Raw genomic sequence first — 20000 nt, 5'->3', positions numbered from 1 at the left:
AAAAGTCCATAGAGTGTGAAGTGGCTTCAATGTAATGAGATCAAGGAAAGGAAACTCTGGAAGAAAGTGGGGGAAAAGTCCATAGAGTGCAAAGTGGCTTTGATGGAACGAGCTCAAGAAAGGAAACACTGGAGGAAACTGGGGGAAAAGTCCATAGAGGGCAATGTAGCTTCAATGTAACGAGCTCAAGAAAGGAAACAGTGGAGGAAACTGGGGAAAAGTCCATAGAGTGTGAAGTGGCTTCAATGGAACGAGCTCAAGAAAGGAAACACTGGAGGAAACTGGGGAAAAGTCCATAGAGTGTGAAGTGGCTTCAATGTAATGAGCTCAAGAAAGGAAACAGTGGAGGAAACTGGGGAAAAGTCCATAGAGTGTAAAGTGGCCTCAATGTAATGAGCTCAAGAAAGGAAACACTGGAAGAAACTGGGGGAAAGTCCATAGAGTGCAAAGTGGATTCAATGTAACGAGCTCAAGAAAGGAAACAGTGGAGGAAACTGCGGAGAAGTCCATAGAGTGTGAAGTGGCTTCAATGTAATGAGCTCAAGAAAGGAAACAGTGGAGGAAAGTGGGGGAAAAGTCCATAGAATGCAAAGTGGCTTCAGTGGAACAAGCTCAAGAAAGGAAACACTGGAAGAAACTGGGGAGAAGTCCACAGAGTGTAAAGTGGCTTCAGTGTAACAAGCTCAAGAAAGGAAACACTGGAGGAAAGTGGGGAGAAGTCCATGGAGTGCAAAGTGGCTTCAGTGGAACAAGCTCAAGAAAGGAAACACTGGAAGAAACTTGGGAGAAGTCCACAGAGTGTAAAGTGGCTTCAGTGTAACAAGCTCAAGAAAGGAAACACTGGAAGAAACTTGGGAGAAGTCCACAGAGTGTAAAGTGGCTTCAGTGGAACAAGCTCAAGAAAGGAAACACTGGAGGAAACTGGGGAGAAGTCCATAGAGGGCAAAGTGGCTTCAGTGTAACAAGCTCAAGAAAGGAAACACTGGAGGAAACTGGGGAGAAGTCCATGGAGTGCAAAGTGGCTTCAATGTAATGAGCTCAAGAAAGGAAACAGTGGAGGAAATTGGGGCAAAGTCCATAGAGGGCAAAGTGGCTTCAGTGGAACAAGCTCAAGAAAGGAAACACTGGAAGAAACTTGGGAGAAGTCCACAGAGTGTAAAGTGGCTTCAGTGTAACAAGCTCAAGAAAGGAAACACTGGAGGAAACTGGGGAAAAGTCCATAGAGTTTAAAGAGGCTTCAATGGAATGAGCTCAAGAAAGGAAACAGTGGAGGAAACTGGGGAGAAGTCCATAGAGTGTGAAGTGGCTTCAATGTAATGAGCTCAAGGAAAGGAAATTCTGGAAGAAAGTGGGGGAAAATTCCATAGAATGCAAAGTGGCTTCAGTGGAACAAGCTCAAGAAAGGAAACACTGGAAGAAACTGGGGAGAAGTCCACAGAGTGTAAAGTGGCTTCAGTGTAACAAGCTCAAGAAAGGAAACAGTGGAGGAAAGTGGGGGGAAAGTCCATAGAGTGTGAAGTGGCTTCAATGTAATGAGCTCAAGAAAGGAAACAGTGGAGGAAACTGGGGAAAAGTCCATAGAGTGTAAAGTGGCTTCAATGTAATGAGCTCAAGAAAGGAAACAGTGGAGGAAACTGGGGAAAAGTCCATAGAGTGTGAAGTGGCTTCAATGGAACGAGCTCAAGAAAGGAAACACTGGAGGAAACTGGGGAAAAGTCCATAGAGTGTGAAGTGGCTTCAATGGAATGAGCTCAAGAAAGGAAACAGTGGAGGAAACTGGGGAGAAGTCCATAGAGTGTGAAGTGGCTTCAGTGGAATGAGCTCAAGAAAGGAAACACTGGAAGAAACTGGGGAGAAGTCCATAGAGTGCAAAGTGGCCTCAATGGAATGAGCTCAAGAAAGGAAACACTGGAAGAAACTGGGGAGAAGTCCATAGAGTGTAAAGTGGCCTCAATGGAATGAGCTCAAGAAAGGAAACACTGGAAGAAACTGGGGAAAAGTCCATAGAGTGCAAAGTGGCTTCAGTGTAACAAGCTCAAGAAAGGAAACACTGGAGGAAACTGGGGAGAAGTCCATGGAGTGCAAAGTGGCTTCAATGTAATGAGCTCAAGAAAGGAAACACTGGAAGAAACTGGGGAGAAATCCATAGAGTGTAAAGTGGCTTCAGTGTAACAAGCTCAAGAAAGGAAACACTGGAAGAAACTGGGGGAAAAGTCCATAGAGTGCAAAGTGGCTTCGATGGAACGAGCTCAAGAAAGGAAACAGTGGAGGAAACTGGGGAGAAGTCCATGGAGTGCAAAGTGGCTTCAATGTAATGAGCTCAAGAAAGGAAACACTGGAAGAAACTGGGGAGAAGTCCATAGAGTGTAAAGTGGCTTCAGTGTAACAAGCTCAAGAAAGGAAACACTGGAAGAAACTGGGGAGAAGTCCATAGAGTGTAAAGTGGCTTCAGTGTAACAAGCTCAAGAAAGGAAACACTGGAAGAAACTGGGGGAAAAGTCCATAGAGTGCAAAGTGGCTTCGATGGAACGAGCTCAAGAAAGGAAACAGTGGAGGAAAGTGGGGGAAAAGTCCATAGAGTGTAAAGTGGCTTCAGTGTAATGAGCTCAAGAAAGGAAACAGTGGAGGAAACTGGGGAGAAGTCCATAGAGGGCAAAGTGGCTTCAATGTAATGAGCTCAAGAAAGGAAACACTGGAGGAAACTGGGGGAAAGTCCATAGAATGCAAAGTGGCTTCAGTGGAACGAGCTCAAGAAAGGAAACACTGGAGCAAACTGGGGAGAAGCAATAGAAAGAAAATAGAAAATAAGCAAAACCAAACCACCACAAGAACAACAAAAAAACAAAGAAGGAAAAGCAAGAATATGACAAACCAAAACAACAAAGCTCACATAAAACCAGGTAGGAAGATTGATCACACGATTTTTATTAAGAGTCTTTTGAACAATTGCATTTATGTTGTTCCCTTTTTTCTTTTTTTTTTTTAGTTAAACTCTTTAAAAACCTCTTGCAAAAAAAAAAATCCATTAAAAAACAAACAAAAAAAATCCCAAAAAACTTTAAAAAAAAAAGAGACATTGGAGTGGACTGGTTTCAACCCTGAGCATTTAACACTGCATATCAAGTACTGTAGTAAAGAAGCTGGTTAAAAGTTTGTAGCGCTAGCACAAAAGAAGTCACTGATAGTAATCCTCTAGGTGATCAAAAGGTTGTTATTTTTTTGTTTTTGTACAAAAAAAATACATAGTTTTCAATAAATAATGCTTAATTTTACAACTTTGATACAGCCATGTCATACACTGGTTTGACACATACTAAACTCTGCATGCTATATAGTCTACTAGAAGACAAAAAACTTTTTGCCATGCATTTTCTTTTCTCTCTAGTGCTAGAAAACACTTTTGTCCTCCAGTGCATTGCCTCAGGAAGCCTTTCCCACCCCCACCCCCCCTACCAAATCTTCCTTCTCTCACAGCAATAGGCCGTGCACTGGCATGCAAAAACCTCAAGACAAGGTTTCCCCCCCCACACACCATCACTCAGACTTCTAAACAAAAGTACTTTTCAGCTCTTTTCTTTTCTTTTCCCCTCCCCTCCCTCTCCCTCTTCTCTGCTTAGACCTGGAGTGGCGATGAAAACTTAACTTCGCGTGGCCTTCGAAAAGTCTTCGAAATGACAGCTTTGAAAAGTGTTCATGCTTGAAAAAACTGCTCGAAAAAACAGTCGAATCTCACCCTACCCCCATCCCTTTTTCCCCCCACCCCCTCCCCAACACGCACACCAAAATCCCACGCCAAACCTGTGGCCAGCATACGCCAACGGGCGTCGAAAAGGTTGTAACCCTCAATAGTCCCCACACTGGAAAAGAGGCTTCCGTTTTAAAACAGCCCACCATAAAAATAAAGAAAGAAGAAGAAATAGAACAAAAAAAACAAACCTAACCAACGAACAAAAAAAAAAGAAGAAAGAAAAAAGAAGGGGGAAAAAAAATCATCATCATCATCAACAACAACCAAAGAAAAAGTAAATCACAGCATTTATATGTAAAGACTCCAAAACGCCAACACAACGTACAAGAGCAAAACCAGATACAGGTTTGGAAATGAGCTAACAATGGCATATAACTCTTCTCCCTGGCTTGGCCAAGAGTTGAGGCAAGTTGGTTTTGGAGATAAGCAGGACAATGGAAACCAAAAAAACAAATGGTGACAATGGAAGTTTTCTGGATTCCTTGGCCGTTATTACTTGATCAAATTTCTTCCAGAGGTAAATGGGTGCCTTGATTTTCACCTAGGAGCTGGGCAATCACAGGCTCATGGGATGTTAGGGGTTGGAAGGGACCCAAAGAGATCATCGAGTCTCTTCCAACCCTGATGATACTGTGAGTCCAAACACCCCCCCTGTCAGAGCAGGACAATCCTATCTAACACAGATCACAGAGGAACACATCCAGACAGGCCTTGATGTGTTCCTCTGTGATCTGTGTTAGATATCACCAAACTCTTCAGCCCTCCCCCCCTAATTGAAGCATCTCTGTCCAATAAAGAACTCCTCCCCCCACACCAAGAAAAAAATCCAGCCTGCTTCTGAGGATTTGGTGAGTCTCAGAAGTTTGGTGCCCTTGAGCCTTCTATCAGAGGCTTCCCAGAAAACCAAAGCGCCAAAGAAGAAATTTGATGAATTAATAAGGATTGAAACCTCCATTCTCACACTTTCCAGGTTGTTTGTTCATCATTGCAAACCATTCGAACCCACCCCCTCCCCACACTTCCCCCACCACCACAACCCCTCCCCCTTTCCTTTTCTTAATCCATATTGCTTTAGGGGGTTGGGGGTTTTTTGTTTCTTTCTCTTGTAGCTCACAGAAGTCATTCCTATCCAAATTGCTGTCAAGCACAATTTTCAACCTCGTTCCCAATATATTCCTATCTTTGCACTGGCATAAGGATTGGGTTTGCTAAGAGAATCTCAAACCCAAAAGGTATTACTTTGATACATGAAATATTTATGACCTTTTTGTTTCCTTATTATTATTATTAAACATTTTTTAAGTTTATTTTCTTTATTGTAAGTCATTCTACACTTTTTTTTCTGCACCTTTGTGCTTTTTTTTTTATATTGAATATATAAAAATAGGTCTTTTAAAACTCTATTTACTTTAAACTCACTAAAAAACTACTCGCTTGTGAAATTCTCTTACAAATTCACTGCATCCATGTAGAGAAGATTAAAACTTAGTAGGCAGTTAATTGGTATAGGTAGTGTGCAAAAAAAAAACCACCTCAAGACAAAACAACAGCAACGACAACGAACCACAAACAACAACAGCCACCAAAACAATCACAGCCTTCCATGTGGGTGAGGGGAAAGAAAGCAAAGAAGTACAACTGCAGAGTAGGGGAAGTGTAAGGCAACTCATTGTAGTTAAGTTTTTGTTGGTTGTTTTCGTTGGGGTTTTGTGTTTGTTTTTTTTTTTTTTCCCTTTTCTTTTTTTTTTCCTCTTTTTTTTTTTTTTGTTGTTGTTTTGGTTTTTTTCCCCTGCCCACACTTAACAAACGAAAATTAGGAGGAACTAAGACACCTGTCCTGCCAGAAGCCCTTGAGGCACAAAAAAAATTCCCATTAAAATGAGAAGTTTTTTGTTGTTGTTGTTGCTGTTTGTTTAACCAGTGCAGGTTTAAGGCCTTTTTAGGCAACAGTTGTGAAGATGTAAAAGAGAAAACAACAAACAACAAAATAAAACTAACCCAAAACCCACACCTGAATGAACTGCTGAAAACAGTCAAACGCCAAAAAAAAACCCCAAACACAAGCCTGCTGTGGCCCTGACTTTGACACCCCTCCCCCCATACACACACACACACACACCGGTTTTACACCTTGTTGTAAGGACAGAGTTGCGCTTCCCTCAGACAGACCTGAGTGAAGGACCAGACTGCAAATCACATTCAATAGAGGCGAAGAAGCTTCATCTGAATGCCTGAAGAGCATGTGGCACTTAAAGGATGCTTGGAATGAGTCTTTCTACCACGTTTGTTAAGACTGCACTTGGAAAGGAAGAAAAAAAAGATTTCTCAGTTGTGGTTCTTAAAACCAAAAAAAAAAAACCACAAAACATAGAAGAAGAAATAGAAGAAAAAGGTAACAATAATAATAACAAACCCAAAAAAAAACCTAAAGGAGGGGGGAAATGGTACGTTTACAAAAATTCACTTAGCTAAAGAAAAATCAGCATGTTGGATTAGGTTTTTCTTCTACATTGAGTGGACAACCTCAGTGTCACCAAGTGAAAAATTGCTTTGCTTAGATGAAAGAAAGAAAAGAAAAAAACCAAGCTCGTTTTTTTCCTCCCTTCTGTCACAGAGTCCTGTTAGGCTTACAGAGTTGTACATGCAATGAATGGGGGGTGGGGGACTGCCACAGGAGAGAAGTCAGCCTGCAACAGGGCTGCTCTAGCGACAAGGATCCCTAGGCAGACTCCCCCCCCAAAAGAATTAAAAGCAGAGAAGAAACGGAAGGTATGAACACTATCAGGCATGACAAAAGCAAAGAAAACTCCATGGCAGTAGCTCAGCAGCTGCTATTTTACACGATTAGATTCGTTTTTTGACCCTCAACTGAGACCAGTAGGAGCTATTAGGCATCCAACAGCATCAAACTTCAGCCCTAGCAATGAAGTGGCTTAAACACAACACTTGGGGTTGTTGGGGTTTTTTTTATTTTCCTTGAGCATTATGCAACGATTCAACTTGGAAATAAAAAAGGTATTGGACTGTCTGGACCTAAAATAATAAGTCTTTGTTTCCCTGCACCATGTATACCTTCAACTGAAAATATTCCCCTGCTAGATTATTGGATCATTCCCACCTAGAAAGAGAAAAAAAAAGTGGGGGGATATATTTTTTTTGGGGGGTGGGGTGTTTTGTTTTTATTTGGCTAAAGTAGACCTGTTGCTCTTTTAAACCATGCCTGACTCCTCTTACACTTGCACCCTTAAAAGAAAACGAACGAACAACCAACCAATCAAGTTATCCTCGACTCATTCCTGGTTTAAAATGGTTTAACTTCCAAAATAGATCTATATATAGAGAGAGATATAGATAATATATTTTTATATATATATGCAAGTCAAAACTTTTTTTTTTTTTTGTAGGCTGAGACACAGACCTTAGATCAACAACGCAAACTACACGCAGCCTATATTCGACCGGAATCGTTCCTTAACTCATTGAACATCTGTAAAGCACAAATGTTTAATGACACTGCCTATTGATCGCTTTTAAGAAACAAGGATGCATATCAGAAGCAAAAGAAATCAAAAGAAGGGACTTGGAAGAACGAATCCTCCACCCTCCCCCTTCCCCTTCCCACCCCCACACCCTCATGACAGCTTGAAGAATTACTAAGAGAATTTTGGCTCAGTTTGAAGAACTTAGAACCTGATCGACTTACTCCATAGCATCACCTTAGACCCCCCCAAACCTCAATAGAATCATAGAATCAACCAGGTTGGAAGAGACCTCCAAGATCATCCAGTCCAACCTATCACCCAGCCCTATCCAGTCAACTAGACCATGGTACTAAGTGACTCTAGGCTAGAGAACCTCAAGTGTTACCTATTTTCTCTCACTCTTATCTTTCTTTTGCCTTAGAAGAGATAAATGTCATTTGCTTTCAATCTGATTTCTAAGTTAATCACATGGAGAACACATTAATCAATCAAAACAAAAAAAAAACCCCTAATATATATATATCAAATTAACAAAAAAAAAACCTGAAAACTCAAGAAACTGCTGTTTTTTTTTCTTTTTATTTGAGGACTACCCATTGCCAAGGATTAGCTTCTAGAGGTGGTAATTAGGTTTGTTTTAAAACACAGCTTCTCATTAAGGATTGAAAAATAATCAGCACAATGCAAGACAGAAATTTTGGACTTCCCAGATAATGCTCTCTCTCTCTCTCTCTTTTCTGATAGCAAAGATTTAGGCCAAACAACTTTTATTTAGAATCATGAGTGTTTTATTATTAATATTAATTATTATTAGAAAGAGATCAGATTATATTAATCATTTTACTACCAGTTTAACTAACCTAAAGTAAGATATCTCACCACTTAAAAATGCCTAAGAGTTGTCTTTGATTAAACATAACATGCATGCAGGTTTGTTTTTGTGGGGGTTTTTATTTTCTTTGCTTTTTTTTTTCCCTCCTCCTTTTTCTCTTTTTTCTTTTTTTTTTTCCTCTTTTCTTTTTTTTTTAATTATTATTATTTATGCCTTATAAATGTGTATGCAGGATTTGCATTTCAGCCAAAAAAATCTGAAAGCCTGTAGCAAGTGGTTGCCACCAAAAAAAGAAACCCCAAAAATAATATATATATACCAGCACAGTGAATTGTCCCTGTAAACAGCTGGATTTAGTGGAGAATAATTAAAAACAAAAAGAAAGATGAAACCCCCCCCCCAAAAAAAAAAACACCTAAAAAATAATTTACCAATGCCTAGCAGATAAGAGAAAAACAAAAAAAGTCAACTTCTTGAGTAACAAACTTTCCACCTTGCAAGTCGGTTTATTGCCATCAGTAAGCTATTTCAGAGCACATCAACTGGAATCTGATGGCTTTTAAGGTTAAAAAAAAGAAGTGAAAGAGTAAAAATAAACAACAACAACCAAAAAAGCATACTGATGAAGTCTGCTCCCCTACAGCAGAAGCTTGTACCCCCCCCCCCCTTTCCTCCTCCTCCACATACAACCCAACTTAGGGCTGCAGGAGCTGCGTCTGCCTTACTCCGAGCATCTCCGCTACTGACTCTGAGCATCTCCACGTCAAGTCTCGCCCAGGTTATTTATCGGGAAGGGGGGGGGGGGGGGGGGGGGGGGGGGGAAGGCAAAGGGAAAAAAAGCAGGGAGAAAAGGAGGGAAAAAAAATACACCACAGCAGAAGAGCAGCGAGCAGAGGACCGAGAGGAAGCGGAGGATGGGCGAAAGCTGGCAGCAGCGGGACCCCCACCCGGAGCGCACCTCCCTGGAAATGGGATGCCGAGGCTTTGGGAGTTGGGTTCGTTCACCACCATCACCTCGGGGGGGGGGGGGGGGGGGAAAGAGGGGGTTTGGGAGGAAGGTGGGAGAGATGAAAAGATCTCTCTGCTCTGCCGAGCAGCAGCGAGCAAACACCTACCCCCCGCCTAACCAAGAACATCCCCCCCTCCTCCGCCCGCTGCCGGCGGATACCCAGCGCGGTCCTGCGGAGCAAAAGAAAAAAGCGATGGGGAGAAGGGAAAAAAAAAAAGCAAAAAGAAGCGAGATGGGTAAAAAACATAAAAAGCAAAAGAAGCAATCCTAAAAGTCTCCTTCTCCACTAGCTAGGCAAACGCACAACAGCCTCCAGCTACCGCTCCGAGGGTGGGAGTGGTGGTGGTGGTGAGAGGATGGGGTAGCGGGAGGGGAGGAGGTATGGGTTTGACAACGCGGCATCTCTCCAGCCTTTCCCTCTACAGACACTAAGATCGATACGAGGAGGTTTCTATCAGTTCCAGCTGATTTATTAAAATTGTCAAGATACAGACTTTCAGCATTAAAAAAAAAAAGGAAGAAAAATAACTAAAAAAAAACCCAAAAAAACCAAAAAAGAACCAGGCTATGATGTTTGACAGTGCACAAGTCTGCTGCTTAATTTCTTATTTTTTTTTAACCTTCTTGTCTTTTTTTGCCATCGTTTGCTACAAAAGATGCAGATGGTTTGTTATTTTATATTGCACAACATGAGAAACTTTTATTTTTTTAAACTATGTGCCTTTTTTTTTTTCCTCTTCCTTTTCTTCTTTCCTTTTCTTTCTTTCTCTCTTTTTTTTCTCCTTTTTTTTTTGTTTTGTTTTAATTTTTTTATGTGTCTTTTTCATGTTTGGGTTTGTTTTTTGCGCTAAAATCGAGAATCCAGTTTCATACCTTCCATCTGGGGGCCCCCTTTCCCCTCCCTCCCTCCCCCCCCCCTCAATCCACATATCACAGCGTATGAGATACATAAAGTCCTACTATAGTACAGTACATATACAATCTTTTAAACTAAGATAACAGCTCTGAGGTCTATATCACCATTTTCAATAAATCTTTACCTACAAATATTGAACAAATCTGAACTATAGCTGTACAAAAAAAAAGTGTTTCTTTTTTTGTTTGTTTCTTTTTTTTTTCTTCCTTTTTTTTTATGTTAAAACCACAAGGCCTTTAGATGCAAGGATTATTATTTTTCCTGTTTGTTCGGTTTTTTGCCCTTTTTTTTTTTTTGCCTTTTTAATTTTTTTTTTAATCCTTTTAAAACGTACCAACAAACTTGCATGCTAAAAACGGAGGAAAAAAAAAAAGAGAAATAAAGAAGGAAAAGAAAAAACCAAACTTGAATCAAAGAAAAATAAAAGGGAAGAAGTGCCTGAAAAGTCTTACTGAAAAAACACAGCAAGAATGTTCCCTTTTCACTGTACAAAAATACGCCTGAAAATATATTAATTTTTAAAAAAGACTGAGGTCTGTTATGTATCAAAAATGTTTCAATACCTTTTTGTACTGAGGTCTAGGCTGTCTGGTATTCAATCAAGGAGGTATAAAGGGAACAAGTTACAAAACCGAAAAACAATTATTATTTTTTTTTAGACAAAAAAATTATAACAACAACGAGCAAAAAAAAATATAATAATAATAACAAGAGTTGGCAAGTAGAAATCACATTTGTAAAACCATAAACAATTTGATCTGAAAAGTAAACTCTGATCGTTAAAAGTCAGTTCAGTTATTTGTTAAGCGTTTGTACAGTCTGCATTTTTTCAAGCTCCCTGCAGCTTTGTTTTAAGAATCGGATGCATAGAAGACATCAGTTTTCTCCCTCCAAATAATAACGATTCTTAGGGAAAAAAAAGAAAGAACAAAACAAAGAAGTTGCAATGGTCCCTTCCGGATAAAACAACAAAACAAAACAAATAAAACCGATATAAGGAAAAAAAAAAAATTCAGTTCTTTAAGATCTCTCACGGGAAAATAATAATAATAATAAAAAAAAAAAATCCACAAACCCCCTTGAGTAACAGTTGTGCTGCCAAAAGACTTCTCCTGCAGACCATCTTCCAGACTTCAATCAGAGACCGACAAAGCTTCAAACAGCGCCTTCTGGATCGTTATTTTCTTTTTCTTTTCTCTTTTTTTTTTTTGTTGTTGTTTCGTTTGTTTTCCCCCAGTCCCATTTGCCTTTGCTTGTTGTTGTCGTGATCACCAAATGCAATTAAAAAAAAAAAAATTAAAAAAAATCAAAAAAAGAGAGTAAAAATAATTGAAAAAAAAAAAATATACAATCACAACTCCCGAGCTCGGAACTAACTTCGAAACTTTTCTCTCTTTTTTTTTTTTTTAGTGTGTGAAAGGAAAAAAAAAAATAAAAAGGAAAATAAAACAAGCCTTTTTTTTTTTTTCTCGATTTAATCAGCATCATCAGCATCATCAGCATCTCCGGCGTCGCGCCGCTCCAGCTCTCGCCGCCTCCTCCTCCCCCGAGCTCAGTATGTGAACACCAGGTCGGAGAAGTTCGCTTCCAGCCAGTCTCCTGCGATCATCTCGCTCAGCTCCGGGGTGCAGTAGTCGGGGAATTCGAAATGAGAACCCAGGCTCCCCTCGCTGAAGGAATCCAGATCCTTGTCCACCAACGAAAGGGAAAGATTCCCAGCGGCGGCTCCCGCCCCCAGCTCAGCGGCGGCGTGGCCGTGCTGGGAGAAGTTGAGGCTGAGGTCAAAGAGCAGATCGTCCGCCTCCTCGCTACCGGCCGATGAGGTGGAAATGGAGCGGGAGGAAGCCGGGGAGAGGCCGGGCGGCTGCTGCTGTTGTTGCTGAGGTGGTGGTGGGCCCTGCTTGGTGATGTTCTTGAAGCTATAGTAGAGTCTGCTGCCGCCGCCCGCCGTCGCACCGCCCCGCACCTCCTCGTACAGGCTCGTCCCCTCGGTGGACTCCGCCGAGGAGCTCAAAGTGGGACTCGCCGGTACTTTGGCCACGTTGTACCGCCGCAGCTGCTGTGGCCCCGCTTCCTCGTCGTCCTCCTCATCCTCCGCCGCCTCCTGCTTGATCCGCAGCTGCAGCTCGTCGTCGTCGTCGTCCTCCTCCTCCTCGTCGTCCATGAAGACGCACTTGACCGTCTTGCTGCTCACTTTCAGGCTACCGAAGACGTACTCGTCCCCCGCGTAGTCCCCGTGGTGGGCGGCTTTGGCTCCCGGTTTGGGGGGCGAGGAGGTGGAGGAGGCTTTCAGCTTGCTACACTTCTTGCTGGAGCTCTTGGAGCTTTTGCTGCTGCTGCTGCTGGTGGGTGCGTTTTTCTCCGGACTTTGGCTGGCGTTGGGCTTGGCCGATGGGTCCATTTTGGGCTTTTTCCTGGGCCGGTATTTGTAGTCGGGATAATCGGCCATGTGCTTGAGCCGCAGCCTCTCCGCCTCCCGGATGAACGGGATCTTCTCGCTGTCCTTCAGCATTTTCCATCGCTTGCCCAGGCGCTTGGAAATCTCCGCGTTATGCATGTCCGGCGACTGCTCCATGATTTTTCTCCTCTCGATCTTAGACCATACCATGAAGGCGTTCATCGGTCTCTTTATGTGCCCGGACGCCGTTTTACACCAGTCCGGATCGCTCTCATCCAAAGCCACCGGGCTGCAAGCCATAAACTCGCCCTCTTCTGTATCCATCGCTTCCCGGGGCAGGTTGCTCTCCACCTCCGTACTTTCTGCTTGCTGCACCATGGTGGGCTCTCCCCCGAACCACCGCTCCTTCCCGCCGCGCCGCTCCTCTCCGAGCCAACAAAGCCGCTGCTGCTGCTGCTTCTTCTCCTCCACCGCCGCCGCCCCCTCCTCCTCCTCCTCCTCCTCCTCTCCTCCTCCCACCGCCGCACCTTGCCCCTGCTGCGGGAGCCAAGCCGAGCTCTCCGCTACCACCGGAGCCCGGTGGGGGTAGGAGGAGAAGGGGGGAGGGGGGGGAGTGAGCAGCGGGGTAGCAGCGGCGGCAGCAGCAGCGGCGGCGGCGGCAGCAGCAGCAGCAGCAAGCGGCGACGGGCAGCTGAAGCCCCGGAGCGGCCCCGCAGGCCGGGCCGGGGGCGCGGCTGGGGGCTGGTGCGCTCGGCGCCGCGCTGTGCCCGTCCGCCCCGGCCTCGCTCCCCCTTCTGCGAAACTCCTTGCTCCGCGCCCGGCCGGTTATCAGCGGCTCATATGGGTGACATCACTCCCGCTGCTGGCCAATGGCGAGGCGGCGGCACGCCCACCGGACACGCCCACCGCCTTATAAGCCGCCCCCCCGCCCCGCGGCCAAGGGACACACCCCCCTCTGCGCGGGGGGCGTGGGGTGGGCTGCTGGGGCCCGCTGGGTTCGGCCTTTCTCGCTGGTCCCTCTGAGAAGCCGACAGCTTTACAGAGCTTTTAGGTGCTGGGCGCGGAGCGGGACGGCGCTAGGCGAGGCGAAGTGGGGCAGGGTGCCGGTAGTACCGGCGGCGGCGGCTCCTCCTCCTCCGTGATCCGCTCTTCTCAGAGGGAGGTCGCGGTTGAGGGCGAAGGGCGGCAGGGGGCGCTGGCGCTCCGCGGCCGCCTCAGCGGCGTTGCGATGGGTGGCTCGGGTGGGAGCGGGGCCGTCCCCGCCGCAATCCCCATCGCCTTGTCGCCGGGCCGGGCTGGGCTCCGCCGCCTTTCCCTGCTCTCGCCTCGGGGAGAGTGGCTTTCAGCAGCGCGGGTCTTGCCCGGCCTTGTACTTCCACTCAGCAGCCGTAAAACCCCCACCGGGCGGCTCGGTTCTTTATCCCGACGGCTGCCTCATCCTCTCCGTGGGCTTGTTCTGGGTGGCTGCTCGGGAGGGAATGAGGCTGAAGCTGCAGAGCGCTGAGGAGGCAGGATGTAGCCGTCTGGAGGTGCGGACGGCTTGCCCGGGGCCCCTGGGCCGGGGTGGGGAGGGCAAGGCTCTTGTCCCTCAGGGAAGGCTCAGGCTGCTCTCAGGACTAAGCACAATAAAGGGAGGCACCCACCTGGAAGCGTTTCCCTCCTGGTGCAGGCAGACGATAAATGTGATTTCTCCAAAGCAAAAAGGTGAAAACGGCGTTGAAAAGTGTCGGTTGTTTTTGTTTCCCCACCAAGCAAAGGTCTTGCTAACTGCAGCACGCCCAAGGTGGATCCAACGCCTCCAGATAAAGATTCCCATGTTTGGTTTTTATGGCAGGATGCCTGAAACCTGAAGGGTTTGGATTGGGAAAGACCTCCAAGAGCATCGAACCAAACCATCAAGACCTCTGATCCAGGCTGGAAAAGACCTCTGAGATCATCAAGCCCAGAGATCATCAAATCCAAACCCGAGGTTGTGTTCACCTGTGGTCATTTTGCTGCTTGGCAATGAATCCACACAAACTGTTCTGAGAGCTCCTTTGTTGGTTTGGTTGGTTTTATGTTTTGGGGGGTTTTGGGTTGGTTTGGTTTGGTTTTCTGACTGCTGTGTGCAGTTATTACCAAGGCAAAAAATTATTATCAAGGCAAAAAACCCTCCTTTATATATATATATATATATATGTATATATATATATACTATTAAGGTTTTGCAATGGTGGCTGGCAGGATGCAGCTGTGATGTCAGTGAGAGGGATGAGCCCTGGCACGACTTCTCCGCTGTCAGAGCGCACACATCCTGTGAGCTGCTGCTAATGGGGCAGCAGGTCCCCTGGTACATCATCCTCTAATTAGCACAGTGGTTCGTTTTCCTCAGACCACAGCAAAATTGCTATGTTGAGATGATGTGGCTGTGATATCAGAGGGCTGCAGAGTGACTTGGTGCTATTTTACAGGAAGGGCTGGTGGGGGAGGGGAAATAAAAGAGTTGCTCACCTCTTTTAGCTTTACGGATCCATTAGCCCTACGAGGGCTCAGCTGTGCTTGTCAGGAGGAGTCTGAAGGAGCAGAGAAGAGAGAGGTACACGGTGTGGTGTCACTTCCTCTGTCTGACCACAGCTGGGTGTAGAGGGCAGAGGGAAAGGAGAGGACACAGGTCTCTGTCTCCTTGTGATTGCCAGTCAATCTGGTCCCATAATAATCCTTATCTTTGCAGGGAGAGGGGGAAATTTACCTGGGAGAGGACTCAACCCGTTCTGAAATGTTACCATTTGAGCAGCCTGGTCTAGAGGAAGGTGTCCCTGAATATGGGAGGGGGATTGGAACTAGATGATCTTCCAGAATAAGCTATTCTGTGAATTTTGGGGACCTTCAGGAGTGCCTGAGCTGGTGCTTCAGCTGTGGTCTCTGAGGAGGGCTGTTAGCAAGGCAGGGCATGCCTTCTGAGTAGGACCTGAGTCTGACACTTTCCATTCCATCCACAGAATCACAGAATCAGTCAGGGTTGGAAGGGACCACAAGGATCAGACAGTTCCAACCCCCCTGCCATGCCCAGGGATGCCTCACACTACATCAGGCTGGCCACAGCCTCATCCAGTCTGGCCTTAAACACCTCCAGCCATGAGGCTTCCACCACATCCCTGGGCAACCCCTTCCAGGCTCTCACCACCCTCATGCTGAACAACTTCTTCCTCACATCCAGGCTGAATCTCCTCATTTCTATCTTGGTTCCGTTCCCTTCAGTCCTGTCACCACCTGAGATCCTAAAAAGTCCCTCCCCAGCTTTCTTGTAGCCCCCTTCAGATACTGGAAGGCCACAATAAGGTCACCTGAGAGCCTTCTCGTTTCCAGAATGCACAGCCCCAGCTCCCTCAGCCTCTTCCCACAGCAGAGCAGCTCCAGCCCTCTACTCATCCTCCTGGCCCTTCTCTGGACACCTTCCAGCACCTCCACATCCCTCTTGTCCCAGGGGCTCCAGCACTGGATGCAGAACTCCAGGTGGGGTCCCAGCAGTGTGCAGCAGAGGGGCAGGATCACTTCCCTGGCCCTGCTGCCCACACTGCTCCTGCTGAAGCCCAGGCTCTGGTTGCTCTCTGTGCTGCCAGAGAATACTGACAGCTCAGACTGAGCTTCTCCTCCAGCAGCCCCCCCAAGTCCCTCTCCTCAGGGCTGCTCTCAAGCCAGCCACTGCCAAGCTTGCATTGGTATTTAGGATTAGCTCAACCCAGCTTCACGTGAGGACTTGCTCAGATTTGATACATCTATGTCAGAAGGGCCTCAAAAATGATGAGACAACATTGCTCATGGTGATGGCATGGTCAAGGAGATTCAGGAGACAGGTAGCTGGCTGGCTCTCTCCAGGGAAGACAGCTTCCCTGCTGCTGGGACTCTTACTAAAATGACAACTGAGGTATCAAGTGTCTCATAGAGTAATCATGGAACCATAGAATGGCTTGAGTTGATCCAGCCTGTCCTCAGAGCAGAGCTGCTCCAGCCCTCTGAGCATCCTCATGGCCCTTCTCTTGACTCACTCTGCCAGTCCCATGTTCTTCTTGTGTTCTCTGGATGAGAGGTCAGAGGCATCTCAGGAGTTTTGAAAGTGGGAGAAAGTGTTGGTCTGCTGGAGGGGAGGCTCTGCAGAGGGACCTGAAGGGCTGGGTTGATGAGCTAAGGCCAATGGGATGAGATTCAACAAGGCCAAGTGCTGGGTCCTACACTTGGATGACAACAACCCCATGAGCACTCCAGGTTCAGGGCAGAGTGGCTGAAAAGTGCCCAGCAGAGAAAGGCCTTGGGGATGCTGGTTGGAAGATGAGGCAGTGTGTGCCCAGATGGCCAAGAAGCATCCTGGCCAGATCAGGATCACCCAGGGCAGGTCACAGAGCAACACATCCAGGTGGCTTTGGAAAGTCTGCAAGGGAAGGAGACTCTGCAGCCTCTCTGGGCAGCCTGCTCCAGGGCTTCAGCACCCTCACAGTAAACAAATTTCTCCTCATGCTGAAGTGGAACTTCCTGGCTTACAGCTTATACCTAGCCTTAGACACCCCCCAAAAAACAGCCTGACACCCCTCAGGTATTTATGGACATTGATCAGACTCCTCAGCCTTCTCTTCTCCAGACTACACAGCCCCAGAGCCCTCAGCCTTTCTTCACAGGGGAGATGTTCAAGTCCCTTAATCATGCTCATAGCTCTCTGCTGCCCTTTTCCCATGTTGGAGGATGTTTTTTGTGGCTCTGTACCTATGCTGGGCCTCCCAGAGCTTCAGTTTGACACACACACATCTTCTGAGTGCAGTGCAGCCTGCCAGCGAGAGCACTGAGGGCTCCGTGTCAAGCAGCTGGCTAGATGCCTCCAAAAGGCTGGAGCTGGCCAGCAGGAAACGTTTCCCACAGGAGCATGGATCCCCTGAATGCAGCTCTGTGTGCTTACACCTGCCCCATCACTGCTTGAAGACCAGGAGTGATCCATCTTTTTATGATCCACTCTTTTTAAGAGCAAGCAAACTTACAAGAGTTTGACTACCACGCCAGAGGAAAACAGGGGCAATAAACCCCAACCCTTGTTGTGGAAGAATGGTTTAGAACAAGCAGTGGGCATTGCCTCTGGCAGAATCACAGAGTAGCAGGGGTTGGAAAGGACCTCTGGAGATCATCGAGTCCAACCCCTCTGCTAAGCCAGGGTCACCTAGATCAGGTTGCACAGGAAAGTGTCCCAAGGGGAGTTTTAAAGTCTGTAGAGAAGGAGACTCCACAACCTCTCTGCATAGCCTCCTCCAGTGCTCTGCCACACTTAAAGTGAAGAGGTTTTTTTCACTGAGTTCAAGTGAAACCTCCTGGGTGGCAGTTGGTGCCCATTGTCCCTTGTCCTGGCCCTGGGCACCACTGAAGAGAGCCCAGCCCCATTCTCCTGAGCCCTGCCCTTTAACTATAGATCAGCATTGATCAGATGCTCTCTTGGGCTGCTCTTCTCCAGGCTAACCAGCCCAGGCCTCTCAGCCTCTCCTTGTAAGAGATTCTCCTTGTGAGAGAGTCTTCTCATCACCCTTATGTCCCTCCACTGGCCTTTCTCCTGTAGTCTCCTGACTCAGGGAAGCTGGAAGCCCAGAACTGGACACAATACTCCAGGTATGGCTTCAGCAGGGCAGAGTAGAGGGGCAGGAGATCCTCCTTTGACCTCTGGCCATGCTCTCGCATGAGCTTGCAACCCAGCAGGCAAATCACATCCTGGGCTGCTTCCAAAGCAGTGTGGCCAGCAGAGCCAGAGAGGGGATTCTGCCACTTTCACAGTATCACAGTATTATCAGGGATGGAAGAGACCTCACAGACCATCAAGTCCAACCCTTTACCACAGAGCTCAAGGCCAGACCATGGCACCAAGTGCCACGTCCAGTCCTGCCTTGAACAGCTCCAGGGACGGCGACTCCACCACCTCCCCGGGCAGCCCATTCCAGTGTCCAATGACTCTCTCAGGGAAGAACTTTCTCCTCACCTCCAGCCTAAATCTCCCCTGGCACAGCCTGAGGCTGTGTCCTCTTGTTCTGGTGCTGGCCACCTGAGAGAAGAGAGCAACCTCCTCCTGGCCACAACCTCTCCTCAGGTAGTTGCAGACAGCAATAAGGTCTCCCCTGAGCCTCCTCTTCTCCAGGCTAACCAATCCCAGCTCCCTCAGCCTCTCCTCGTAGGGCTGTGCTCAAGGCCTCTCCCCAGCCTCCTCGCCCTTCTCTGGACACGCTCAAGCATCTCAATGTCCCTCCTAAACTGGGGGGCCCAGAACTGAACACAGCACTCAAGGTGTGGTCTAAGCAGTGCAGAGTACAGGGGCAGAATGACCTCCCTGCTCCTGCTGGCCACACCATTCCTGATGCAGGCCAGGATGCCACTGGCTCTCTTGGCCACCTGGGCACACTGCTGGCTCATGTTCAGGTGGGTATCAATCAGCACCCCCAGATCCCTCTCTGTCTGGCTCCTCTCAGCCACTCTGACCCCAGCCTGTATCTCTGCATGGGGTTGCTGTGGCCAAAGTGCAGCACCCTGCACTTGGAGTTATTGAAGCCATCCCCTTGGACTCTGCCCATCTGTGCAGGCGGTCAAGGTCCTGCTGCAGAGCCCTTCTGCCCTCCAACCCAGTCACATCTGCCCCCAGCTTGGTGTCATCTGCAAACTTGCTGATGACTGACTCCATGCCCTCATCCAGATCATCTATGAAGATGTTAAAGAGGATGGGGCCCAGCACTGATCCCTGAGGGACACCACTAGTGACTGATTGCCATCTGGATGTGCTCTGGTGAGACCTCACTTGGAGCTCTGCATCCAGTTCTGGAGCCCTCCATACAGGAAGGACATGGACCTGATGGAGCAGGTCCAGAGGAGGGCCATGAAAATGATCAGGGGGTTGGAGCAGCTCTGCTATGAGGACAGGCTAAGGGAGCTGGGAGTGTTCAGTCTGGGGAGGAGGAGGCTCTGGGCGGATCTAATAGCTGCCTGCCACTACCCTGAAGAGTTACAACAGGAAGGATGGAGAGAAGCTGTTTACAAAGACCTGCAGTGAAAGGATGAGGGGCAGTGGGTTCAAGCTTGAGAAGAGCAGATTTAGATTGGATGTTAGGAACAAATTCTTCACCGTGAGGGTGGTGGAGCACCAGAACAGGGTGTACAGGGAGGTGATTGAGGCCCCTTCCCTGGAAACCTTCAAGGTGAGGCTTGACTGGGCCCTGGGTGACCTCTTCTGGTGGGGCTGTCCCTGCTGACAGCAGGGGGGCTGGACTGGATGACCTCTAGAGGTGTCTTCCAGCCTGAGCCATTCTATGACTATGTGATTCTATGACTCTGTGAGTCTGTGACTCTGTGATTCTATGACTCTGTGATTCTGTGATTCTGATTCTGTGATCCTGTGAGTCTATGATTCTGTGATTCTATGAATCTATGACTCTGTGATTCTATGACTATGATTTTATGATCCTGTGATTCTATGAATCTGTGATCCTGTGATTCTGTGATCCTTTGATTCTATAATTCTTTGATCCTGTGATTCTGTGACTCTGTGATTCTATGATTCTGTGATCCTGTGGTTCTGTGATCCTTTGATTCTATAATCCTGTGATTCTATGATTCTATGAATCTA

General features: G+C 46.9%; 1 protein-coding gene across 1 annotated transcript; it reads right to left on the bottom strand.

Annotated features, from left to right (window-relative positions):
- Window positions 1-9519: 9519 nt before the first annotated feature.
- SOX11 (SRY-box transcription factor 11) lies at window positions 9520-12873 on the bottom strand. The gene has a single exon (XM_064145731.1). The coding sequence runs from the start codon at window positions 12761-12763 to the stop codon at window positions 11540-11542; it is 1224 nt and encodes a 407-aa protein (XP_064001801.1). The 5' UTR covers window positions 12764-12873; the 3' UTR covers window positions 9520-11539.
- Between the last annotated feature and the right edge of the window lie 7127 nt (window positions 12874-20000).

Source organism: Pogoniulus pusillus, chromosome 7 (genome assembly GCF_015220805.1).
Source record: "Pogoniulus pusillus isolate bPogPus1 chromosome 7, bPogPus1.pri, whole genome shotgun sequence".
Classification (NCBI taxonomy): Eukaryota; Metazoa; Chordata; class Aves; order Piciformes; family Lybiidae; genus Pogoniulus; species Pogoniulus pusillus.
Note: the sequence above shows the minus strand (reverse complement) of the source record. Positions and strands in the feature narration are given on the sequence as shown.